The sequence below is a fragment of the Manis javanica genome, chromosome 4, assembly GCF_040802235.1.
Source record: "Manis javanica isolate MJ-LG chromosome 4, MJ_LKY, whole genome shotgun sequence".
NCBI lineage: Eukaryota > Metazoa > Chordata > Mammalia > Pholidota > Manidae > Manis > Manis javanica.
The window spans coordinates 86,581,544-86,594,473 of NC_133159.1; the positions used below are offsets into that span (position 1 = coordinate 86,581,544).

At 31.5% G+C, this 12,930-nt stretch overlaps 1 protein-coding gene across 2 annotated transcripts in view; it reads left to right on the forward strand.

Moving 5' to 3' along the window:
• SLC30A7 (solute carrier family 30 member 7) overlaps window positions 1–12,930 on the forward strand; it is an 86,393-nt gene that overhangs the window by 24,726 nt on the left and 48,737 nt on the right. For both annotated transcript variants that reach the window (XR_012130256.1, XM_017668570.3), the window contains exons 6-8: window positions 2,972–3,115; window positions 6,611–6,661; window positions 10,720–10,855. Coding sequence is in view for 1 of the 2 variants with exons in the window: in XM_017668570.3 (XP_017524059.1) it covers window positions 2,972–3,115; window positions 6,611–6,661; window positions 10,720–10,855 (331 nt within the window). In the remaining variant the exon portion in view is untranslated. The remainder of the gene's footprint in view (window positions 1–2,971; window positions 3,116–6,610; window positions 6,662–10,719; window positions 10,856–12,930) is intronic.

The following is a 12,930-nucleotide window of genomic DNA, read 5'->3' on the forward strand; positions in this document are numbered from 1 at the left end:
AGCTTTCCTGTTCAGTGCATGTATGGTTTTAATCATTGTATCTTCCTGACAGACTGAGCCTGTCTGTTCTTCTTTTCCTCTTATAATTTTTGGCTTATAGTCTACTTTGTCTGATATTATGATAGTTCTCTCTCTTTTTTTAACTTCTTTCTATCCTTTTACTTTCTATCTATATGTATATTTGGATCTAAATTTATCTCTTGTAGACAGAATATAGCTGGATCATAGTTTTTTTCATCCATTCTGACAATCTCTGCCTTTTTATTGGTGTGTTTAAATAATTTATATTTATGTTGTTTAAACAATTTAATGTAATTAGTACTAAGATACATCTGCCATTTTCATTTTTTTCTATATCTGTCATTTTTGTTACTCTGTTCCTCTAATCTTGTCTTTTAAATTAAATAGGTATTTTCTAATGTACCTTTTTAATTCTTTTGTTTCTTTTACTATATACTTTTAAATTATTTTCTTAATGTTGCCCTGGGGATTACAAAAAGCATCTTAATTTAAAACTGTCTAGTTCAGATTAATAGTAACTTAATAATACACAAAACCTTTGCCCCAGTATATCTCCATTCCCACTTCCCTCCTTTGTACTATTATTATCAGACAAATTACATGTTTTTATGATATACATTCCTCAATTCAGTTTTATAACTATTTTTGCAATTGTCTTAAAATATATAAAAGAAACAAGGTACAAATGAAAAAGTATATTTATAAAAAAGTAAGTGTCATGCTTACCTTTATGGTGCTCTTTTTGGTGCTCTTTATTTCTTTGTGTAGATTTGAATTGCTATTTTGTGTCCTTTCATTTTATTTGCAGGGAGTGTTTTATGTGGAAATGTCTTATTTCTTCTTTATTTTTAAGGGAAGTTTTGTTGAATTTAGAATTCTTAGTTGAGTCTTTTTCTAACATATTAATTTTGTTATCCCACTGTCTTTTGGTCTCCATGTTTTTTTTTGTGGAGAAGTAAACAGTATTCTTATTAAGGTTCCCTTGTCATTTTTATCTTCCTGTACGACTTTCAAAATTTTTTTGATGCTTATCAATTTGACTATGACATCACTAGATATGGTCCTTTTTTAGTTTATTCTAGTTAACATTTCCTTTTCTTGAATATAAAGATTAGTATTTTTCATCAAACTGGGGGAGGTTCCAGTCATTATTTCTTCATATACGTTTTCTATCTCTTTTTGCTTTTTCTTCTCTTTTTGGATTCCTGTTATACTTGATTTGTTACACTTGGTATTTCTGTAGGTGTCTAAGGCTCTGTTTATTTCTCTTAATTTTCATTTTTTCCTGCTCTGCAGAGTGGATAATCTCTGTTGATACTTCTTCACATTTTCCACTAATTATAGCTCACATCTGTTGTTGAGCCCATATAGTAGATGTTTTATTTCAGTTATTGTATTTTTGTAACTCCAGAATTTCTGGTTCTTTCTTATAATTTCTATCTCATTATTGATACACACTATTTGGTGAGTCATCATTGTTACACTTTAATTCCTTAGACATGGTTTTCTTTAATTAATTTGAATATATTTATAATAGCTGAAATAAAGTCTTTGTCTACTAAGTCCAAAATCTGGGTCCCCTTGCAGAACATTTTCTGTTGGTTGCCTTTTTTCCCCTGTGTATGTGGCATACTTCCCTCTTTCTTTGCACATCTTATTATGTTTTTGTTGAAAACTGGACATTTTATATTATAATGACTCTGGCTTCAGATTACTGTTTTTTTCCAAAGCTGTTTTTTCCAATATTTTTTCTTTTTTGTATTACTTCCTTGAATTATTTCATTTCCTGCAGTGTGTGGCCAGTGAATTTTTAGAGCTGAGCTCTCTGTCTAATAGTCAACCACATTGAGAATAGAGATTTTTCCAGTGAACTGAAAGTTTGGATGGAATATTGTCTGTTTTGGAGATGGTGCTTTTCGCCATCTAGCTTCAGAAGAAATTACGTTTGTCCTTTATCTGCAATGCTTCTGACTTTTAGCTACTTTCAGCTAAGCTGGGGCAGGAAGTGGAATGGTAATAACTCCATGTAGAAACAACAAAGACCCTGCTATCTAATTGAGGTTTGGTAATTTCTCTTGGATAGTTACTTTTTGTTCATTTTGTGGTTTTAGTTACTTGCCAGAATTCTGAAGTGATTAATTTTTTGGTGTGTTCTCTGTAGTTTTGTTGTTTTAGAGAGAGAGCTAGTTTGTCATCATACCCTCTCCACCATTCCAGAAGTTGATTTCCTTCCTCATTATTCAGATTGGATTTTTTTTAGATTTGATTTATTGGTATTTAGGATTTTAGAATGTAAGTGATATTTTTGAATTGGGTAACATGCAGTCTTTTTCTGTGGTTTGTAATAGCTTGTATAAGATCTTTCTTTGATGGTTTAATAGTTTCTAGGTCTGCTATAGAGGATTCTATATTGTTTTGTTTTCGTTTTTTTTCAAAGGATTCTACCTGTTTTAATATCACTTTAATTACCCTTTTGCCAAATGCAGCAGCTTCCCTGCCTTTGCCTCAATGTGACTATATACACACATCTTGTTTTATTTTTGTTAGTATGTGTAATAGTACTTTACAAGTTTTGGCCAAGATTTCTGTCTGTGTTGTTCATTGCTCTATCCCCAGTGCCTAAAATGTTGCTATAACATAGTATGTTCCAAAAAAGTATTTCTTGAATGAATAGCATCATCTAATCTCTTTAAATATTTCTGTGTGCTTCTCACTTATTTTCATTTGTAGTAAAGATTACCACTTCCCTCCATGCTTTCATTTCCTTCCTGTACTCCATAGTAAGAACTCAGTTAGTATTGTTTTAATGAATTAATAATACTTTTTACAAGTCAGTGTTTATTGAATTGAATCTGGTTTTAGAGCCAGTTCTTTTCACAAGTGTCAGTATTATTGTAAACATTTATATAATATATTTTTACATACTTTTTGTTCTAACACTGTTTTTTAGGCCATGGACATAGTCATTCCCTCTTTAATGGTGCTCTAGATCAGGTACATGGACATGGAGATCATTGCCATAGTCATGAACTGAAACATGGTGCTGCACATAGCCATGATCATGCTCATGGCCATGGACACTTTCATTCTCACGGTGAGTACAGTCTAAAGACTTTCAGATGGACGACCTTCCAAATAAGTAGAAATTCTATACGGATTACTTTTTCTAGTTGAAGTAGTCTGTTAAAAAGGTATTGCAGTCAACTTCCTTTCTAATGAATTGGATTAAATGGTTCCCAGGGCTAGTTTATTTTTAGTATAAAATGAAATTAGCAGTATAAGGCAGGGGCTTAGCTTTAATTTAGTGAGTGTATCTTACTAAATGCTATTTTAAATGAATGTCAGTGAATGAGAAACAATTGGAATTTAGCAAATGCATGTCATGATTTTTTTAAGTATAATGAGGCCTTTTGTGCTATGTAAAGGCTTATAAAAATATGATAGGGGTTTTCAGTTTTTCACATTTTCAGTGTAATTTTTTGATGACTATCACCTGATATTTATCTCCATATTTCTTTAGAAATCTTTATATGCTAACTTACATATATAGCATTGGGTTCTACATTATAAGTTACTTATTAACTACTGTCTTACTTTAAAATTATATTTTAAATAGCTTATTCATGAAATAGAGATTAATAGAATCTGCTTAGGTGACACAATTTATCTTTAAACAAATTATATGCTTAAATATTATGTGTACTTGCCACAATGACTGAATCCTAAAACTTTAGATTTGAGAATATGAAAGGAACATTAGCGATTTTTGAGTCCTTAATTTTTAATTTTCTAAAATTTGTTATGTATTTGTAAGTATTACACTGTTATGTTTTAAAACCTTGCTTTTGCTCATATGCATTCTCAAATAATTTTGAAATACTGTGTATCCCTCACACATTTTTAAGATCATTTCTAAAATGTATCATAATGTATTATAAATTGTGACACATAATATATCAATGATTTCTAAAAATGTATTGTAATATATGATAAATTATATTTCTTCAATTATTTAAATAATTTTTTTAGAAATCCTTTTTTTAGAAAAATTAGAATATTTTTCATTTAGAGTGAGACTTCTGTATTACTCTATGAAATAGTCAGTGGACTCTAATTGAGACCCATTCTCACCTATTCAAAAACATAGAAGTAATTATAAATTTCACAGCATCCTGTTTCTCCTTGAATTCCTATTTCTGTTCCCTTTCCTTTCCAGAATTTTATAATGGAGTTTATTTGTGTTGTCTAACTGATTATATATTATGCTTTTTGGCAGTAAAATATGTGTATACATTTAATTTTTTTTTATTTCCTAGAAACATAAGACCTAAAACATTTCTTTGGGATGAAGTTATTACTACTACAAAGTCAATTAAAATGTATTTTCAAATTTTGATGTATATAATCATAAAAAGCAATATTTTATTTGAAATATATGTCTTAATGAGATGACTGGAGCTCTTTTCTCAGTTTGTGGGTAAATAACACTTAATAGCCTAGAACAGATTTTGGCATCAATTCTGTTCCTATTTTTTATCTTTATAATGTTAAGTACTAAGAAACTTTAAGTAGAAGGAACTCCGTTATAACAGTTTCAGTCAATTCTTGGAATACCTTCAGAATTACATCCCAGAAATTACATAGTGATCAGTCATCACAAATTATTTTTAATGATATATAAATTGGCAGTCATTTACTAATCCCTACATTTTATTAAAAGCAAAAAAGTAGAAACCGTGTTGATTACAAAAGGATTTCTAGCCAGTCATTAGAGTCATTAGTTTTCTAACACTAACACCAATATTTTCAGTTGATCTCTTGTTTGTTGCCCTAGAATTATTTTTATACCTTGAGCAATGCACTTTAGTAAGATTCTAAGTAGGTGAAAGGCCTTTTTTGGCCAAGGGGAGAAGGGTGAGAAAAAAGAACTGATAAGACATCGGGGCGTAAAGAGATCATAGTAAGTAAGAAGAAGAAATGCTAGGCTTTGAACACAGGGAACTTGACTCCAAAACCTGATCTTAACTGTCATTCTGCCTTCGGTATTACATAAGTCAGTCTTAGGTTATGAAAGTAATAGGGCCATGATTCCATTTTGCCCATAAAAGATGTTTTAGTCTCCCTGGGAAATACTGTGAGCTTTGTATTTATTAGAATGCTTGACTGTGATTAAAACTGGCTGGTTTTTGCTTGCTTTAACTGCTCATATCTCAGTGACTTAAGTATTAAAGTTTTATGTTTGACTCTTGGGTTGATGGGGTGTTGGGTGGGGGCTCTGTTCCTGTGGTAATTCAGGAATCTAGCCTCCTTTCTTGGCTTGTTGGGATTCTTAACCTTGGAATCTTCCACTGGATTCTCTGCTTCTAACTGGAGATCAAGTACATAGCAAATCATGTGAAACATTCTTAGGAGCCTGGAAGTGGTTTACCTCTCATATCCGCTTTCAAGTCAGTCACATACACCACCTAACTCAAGAGAGCCTGGGTAATGTAGTTTAGTTGTTTACCAAAGATGACGAAGAAATGGGCTTGGTAAGCAACAAACCACAGCTAACAAATTTTATATCCAGGAGGACTTTTAGATTTTACCTAAATGGGAATTATGTTTTATATGGCCACTATAGCAGTATAGCAGAATATACATTTCATATAATTATGTCAAAAATATCTATCTGGATCTGCTCCCTACAGATAGAAATCTCAAGAGATCGGAAACTGAGTTTCTAGAACAGTTGTGCTTTTGACTATGAGCAGGATTTTCAAGGTGGCTACATCTTTCTCCCCATACCACAATGTCATATCCGATAGAAATTGCTGTTCATCCTCAGGCTTTTATACCTCTTCTGGCATTTGTCACAGTTTCTAGCAAAGCTGCAGTAAGCTGTTTGGTACTGTGGGCCAAGGACCATGACCCCAGACAGGCTGTCTGTCAGTGTTGATCAGAGAGCTGGTCAGCGCCCCTGATGACCCCTTTCAGTGAATGTTGCTGATCTTCTACACTGTCTACCTGTATTTTCTGCTTTGATGTTAAAGCTGATTAGTACCTTGAGAGTACTTAAGTGTAGAAATTGCAGTATTTTTTCACCATAAAGGCAAAATAAAAATATATTTTTATCTTTTCTGTGTAAAAGGCTTGCCACAGCCATGTAGAAGCTATTGGAGAACCATTATTTGCTATAGTTCAGTTGTCCTAGATGCTACCCTGGCTTCATTTCTTGGACTTCTTATAACTTCAGGCAAAAAACTTTGTTTTTTCTGAGTTTTCCAATTGTAAAATTAGTATAGCAGGATGTATCATAGGTATGTAATGAATAGTTAAGACTTTCAATGTTTCTGATTTACTATTTTTTAGCAGGTTGCTTAATACAATTATTTCCTAAGTACTCTGTACCACTGACACATTTTGAAATTCCCCGTATCTATACCCATTAAATCATTATATTAAATCTAAAAAATAATTTTGTAGGTCTGATGTGCCTATGTAGTCATGCATCCTTCACAATACATTTGAATGAAAAGTACTCTGATTGCAAAAATTGAATCAAGAATTGAAGACATGTTTTAAAATAATTTAACTTAACTCTCTACAGATGGTCCCTCCTTTAAAGAAACAGCAGGACCCAGCAGACAGATTTTACAAGGTATGACAAGCAATTTGTATATTTCTCAGTTTTATGAAACTTGTTTCATAGATTTGAGCTATCTGAAATTTCCTTTAAGACAAATACATAATATAGTATTTTGTGTTTAAAATGTTAGCCTTCCTAGTCATATTTTTAATATATTATTAGTTATATTAGCAAATACCCTTTTAATTGTCATTGGCTATTTTCTCAGATTTAATAGGAAGATTAAAATGTTCAGAAACTACTGCTTAAATATAAATAATATCCATGCCTATGACTAGAGTAACCATAGTAGCATGTTTGCCTTTGTAGGATTATTAAATAATTTTTCAAAGAATAATATCCAGTATGTATGTATGTTGTAGAAAATTTAGAGCTAAAAATGTAATGCATCTAATCCCATAGAATGTATAATACCGGGAATGAACCCTAATGTAAACTATTGGTTTTGGGATAACAGTGATTGTGTCAGTGTAGTTTCATCAGTTGTAACAAATATACCACTCTGGTGAGGGATTTTGACAATTTGGGAGACTGCATGAGTGGGGACAAAAGATATATGGGAAATTCCTGTACCTTCTGCTCAGCTTATGCTGTGAACCTAAAACTTCTCTAAAAAGTAAAATCTATTATGCATTTTTTTAAAATGTCATGCAAAGTGTGGTCTTTGTCATATCCATAGACATCAAATATTTATACTTAAACAGGGAACTTATGTGTCATGTAAATGATATATTACAAAATTGTACAAATCAAAGATTAGTCTTATCTGAACTATTACACATCACATTTTTTGGGATGTGAGCTGATCTTTGGCTCAGAATTTCCATTTAGACTTTATAGTTAAAGTTTCCTAATTCCCAGCACCCCATCTCCCTGCTTTAATTAACTTCTGACTTCAGTCTGACTTTCTCAGTAGCTTGTGATCCAATCTGTACTGCATCTAGTTTGATATACTATTCCTTGATACAGTTCTTGCTTTTCATTTTTTCACTGTGAATATGTTCCTTCATACTGAGGGGTTTATTTCAGGAGGATTAAATGTGTCTTCCAGTCACTAGTTTTCCATTTGTAAATTATATAGAATTGGTTTAGAATGGCACTTCCTGAGATAGCTTGTAATTATGCATATGTAATGCATTTATATCCAATGCTATAAATTCACCTTGATAATAATAGTTTATTTTTAGTTTTGGAAGTCATCACAAGATGAGGGAAGAGAGGTTAGATTTGCCTTCCTAATTATCTTTTATACAAGCTGTTGAGATAATTTGTTTATATTTTCTGAGTATCCATTAATTTGCAGTGGCTGTAGCAGCCAAGTAGATAGCTAACTGTCTGGTATTAAAACTTTTGCATGTTAGATATGCAATAAGAAAAACGGAGTTAATTGAATTTTTTAGTTATTTGTTACATCTCCAATATGACCCCTGGCTTTCTAGCTTCTTGGGTACTTAAAATATTAGTATCTATCAAGTCTTCAAAGGCTTTCAACTTTTATGTAGTTAAATATGTTAGTTTCTATTTTTTTCTTCATTTTTCTTCTTAAATCAGTTACTAGAAAGTAGAAAGCGCTTAGATAATTCATGACATTTACCAATAAAACCAATTTTTACGACAGCAAGTAAGATGTAGCCAGAGACTTTTCAATCAAAGAAAAATCAAGAAAGTATGATTATTTTCTTTTTCCTTTTAGTGTTTAGATATTTTCATTTCTGGTTCTACTAAGACACAGACTGAAGAATATGAAGATTTAAAATCACATGTCACTTAAGACATTTGAAGTTCAGAAACATTAATCCACTTTGATGTGCATTTTTCTTCAGTTTTATTTTAAAAATTTAATGTAGTCCTAATACTTGTTAACCTATTTAATTATTAGCTATTTGAAATACCCCAGAGAAACAGAATTTTTTCCTTTAAGTATATATACTCTTGTCATAGTATTTTTATATGGGAAAAAGAGCCATTAACTTTTTGAAGAATTGTTATAAAGAGGAATACTGTATACAAATGAAAAAGTGTTTTCATTAAGGGGTGAATTATACTTGGTATAATACTTTTACAGAAAATATTAAGATTACTTGATTAATAAGATTCTAATAATTTAAAAATTATTAGAAAGTATTTTCAAGTTTCAGTAGTAAATGGTTTGTTTGATTGTCCAGTCAATAATAAAAAGGAAAATAAGTATTTCTAAAGTAGACACATGCTTTTTATACATTAGGTATTTCTTTTCAGATAGAGTAGTTGATGCTTTTGAAGAATATTGTTTTTAGCAATGTATGGTTCACATCTGTCTGACAGTGTTTTGCTATACAATAAATTTCACTTATTAAAAATCTAGATGTTGAATGATTTATTGTCTTAGTTAAGTCTTTTTAAAAGTAATATATTTTAAACTTATGTCTTGGCATTTTCCAGTCAAGTGTCAATTATTAAATGTTAATATTTAATGGGTTCTGGCTGTGATCCCACTTCTGATCACCAGCTAAGATTCTGCACCCAGTTCTGATGAGGAAGGGATGTTCCCTCATACCACCAACCAATTCTACAACACCTGGAGGTCAGAGGTCAGGGGGTTGGGACTGAAAGTTTCCAATCCTCTAAATCAAATGGTTGGTTCTCCTGTCAGTCAGCCCCCAACCTTATGTGTAGTTCAAAAGTAACCTCCTTAACATCAAGAGATACCTTTGCAGCTCTTATCATTTAGGAAATTCCAAGGGTTTTAAGAGCTCTGCACCAGAAAAAGGGATGAAGATCAAATATATATTTATTATTATAAATTACAAATATCAAAGTATTATATCTAGGTTTGGACGGTTTGAATATTAGTATACTACCAAGTTAATATTGATTATTAAAAGTTCAAAACATATTTATGTCATTTTAAAATATTCAAATCTCTAATTGGGGATCAACAGAGGTGAGGCTTAGAATCCCACCCCCGCTGTTTTGAGAGAAATCTTCTGCATCTGTGGATGTTTTGTTGCCCTTGTGTAGCTTGGATTAATACTTAGCCTATAGGCACACACTTGATCATCTACATTTGCCCTCTTACAGCACTAAACTATGTTTTCTACCTTTATCTTGCATCTACCTACCACTTCAGCATTTTATTAAAAATAATAATAATAATAACAATAATAATAAGGGAGAAATGTGGGATTCACATATAAATCAAGTACAAAAATCATACGAATATTCATATTTGACCTGATTGTTTATAGTTCATAATGCGTGATCAAAACCAAAAGTTTCTGTGATGACTGCCCTTGCACTGTTCACCATGTAAGAACTTATTCACTATGTAAGAATTTGTTCACCATGTAAGAACTTGTTCGTTATGCTTCAGAAGATTGGAGACTGTTGAGAAACTAGGCTTGGGGTTGATTAATGATTGTGCATTGAGTCCCCTATACAGTATTTTATTGTTGTTAACAACCATTTGAACAATAAATATGTGAGATGCCCTCTCAAAAAAAAATTCAAATCTCTGCTTTCTTTCATATTAAGTTTGAGCTTAGAATGTAATTTAGATAATAAAACCTTCAATATAATTTCATAAGTATATCAGGATTAGAAGAGTTAGGGCCCATAGGAAATTGTAGTCTCAAGTGGTAATAATTTTAATTACCAGCAGAGGGCTCTGTGTGTACATATATTTGTAGTTAACAATGTTTCCTGGAGCTGTTCTTCCAGGCTAAAGTAGTTTTCTTCGAGCAAAGTTATTTGTTGACTTCTGTACTCTAGTAATTGGAGATGAATGTGCTCAAACAATTTTTAAAATTAGCTTATTTCTGTATTTCATAGTGTCTATTATATGAAAATGTTAAGGCTCATTAAGAATAAGTATAATTTGCTATTTTAACCCCTTTTGGTTTGAAAAAGGAAAGATTATTTCAGTTCCCAAAGGTACTAGTCCTATGTTACTAAACAGTGCATCTACATTCTTTCCAGTTTTCATGTTGGTATTAGTTTTTTATATATAAAACCAAGAATATAGTTTTAAGAAGTACTTACATTTTCAGTGGTTCAGAAGATATTTTGATCTGATTATGCTTTTTTTCTAGGTGTATTTTTACACATTCTGGCAGATACACTTGGGAGTATTGGTGTAATTGCCTCTGCCATCATGATGCAAAATTTTGGTTTAATGATAGCAGATCCTATTTGTTCAATCCTGATAGCCATGCTAATAGTTATAAGGTAAGTGTTAGTTACTTTCAAGTATTAAAATTAGAAGAGATAAATATGCTACTTAAATTACAGATCTAAATACAAATCATTATTATGTTGTTTTTCCTTTGGTCTTTAACAAATTCCTGTGTAGATTATTTCTCTTTTCATCTTACTATTTTTTTCTGTGTTTATCGTTTATTTCTTGTCTAAGTTTTAATGTTTCTTTTTGGCATTCAGCAATTAAAATTTTTGGTCTACAATTTATTTTCTTGAATCCAGTGGTCTGTCTATAGAATGGAACATTGGAAATATAGAATGTTTTAACTGTAATTAGATTCTTATTCTAAATCATTGCTCTATCAAATGCAGAATAATACTGAAGTCCCTTCTTCTAAAGCTATTTAATTATAAAATCATTATCATTTTGGAAGTCTTATAAAAATGCTTACTGATATGTATTCATGTCTGTCTCTCTATCTAGGTTATAAAACTCTTGAGAAACACTGTCTCTTAGCTCTTTCTCTCTCTCTTTTACCTACTATGGTGCCAGTGTGTGTATAAAAGTGTGAGTGTATATAAATTCTCAATAAATACTTGTTGAATTAGATTGTATATTATCTCTTTGTTGAATTAGATTGTAATTATCTCTTAAATTTATCTCACCCTGAGGTACATTTTAATACTGGTTTAATTTTTATCAGAATAATGGAATAATATGGGCCTTTATTTCAGTCTTGAATTATTTAGTGTTATTTATATATATATATATATGTATATATTTATCTGTATGATTTTATTATCAGTAAAACTTTCTTTGCAATAACAGAGCTAGAGGGCAGATTATGATGATTTTCATAGCTTGTAGTTGAATAGGATAGACCTAATTACAATGAAATTATAATCTTATAAATTAGTCATAAATACAGATTTTTTGTCTAAAAAATGGGATATAAATTTTAAACAGATTATTTTTTATATTTCTTTAAATTGTTTGTACTAGTAAGCAACTCACAGAAACAGTATCTTACTTTAAATTTTTTAATGACTCTTTCTTACTGTCTAAAGTCTGAACTCTTAGTGAGGCTGCATATGTTAACCATTTACCTCTCTCACGCTCTCTCAATTTATGTTCTGTGCTCCAGCCAAAGTAAATTACTTTTAGTTTCCTGGCAATATGTTATAAGCTGTCTGGGTTCTAGGCATTGATCATATTTCCTCTCTCCAAAATACTCTGACACTGAGTGCCCTTCTCCCTTCCCACAAGTACATACATCACAGCTAGTCATCCTTCAGATTAGGTTTTGGCTTAAATGGCACTTCCTTCAGGAAGCATTTCCTGACTCAGGCTGGGTGAGGTGTGCCTATTACACCTTTTACTATACCTCTCCCAACATTTACTTACTTTATTGTAATAGCCTTACTTTATTTTATTCTTTCTTAAGCTCCAGGAGGGAAAACTGTTTTTTCATTGTTGTAAAGTTAGCACCGGACTCCTCCAGGCAAAGAGTTGGTATACTTTGGATCTGAATCAAAATAAATCCATGTTTTTACAGCCTTAGAGAATTACTTTCCCTAATCCAAATAGAGAATTCCTTCTTAGTTCCCATTCAGTTATTCCACAAACATGAATAATTAAATAAACACACATATACACACAACTTTTTTACTGAAGTACAACACATTTAAAAATTACACATCATTTTCAACAAGTATTTATTATATAGACCCTCTCATCAGGGTGGTAAAAAGATAAGATACTGTTCTAATCTTACATGATAGCAGGGGAGAAACAACAAATAAATTAATAAATAAACCACTCAAATATCAGGGTGATATTTGTATGTACAGAGAATTAGGATAGGATGATAATGACTGAGTTGGCACTTTAGACTGAGTGATAAGGGAAGTCTTCTGAAGAGGGGCCATTTACACTGACATCTGAGTATCACAAGAGAGCCTGTGAGAGGAAGAGTTTTCTAGTCTAAGGATCAGCTAGTGTCAAAGCCCTATAGTGAAAACAGTGTTGGCTGATACAACTGAAGCATAGGGAAGAAGGGGTGAGTGGTTTGAAATAAAGATGGAGAGACAGGCCTGGGAAACTG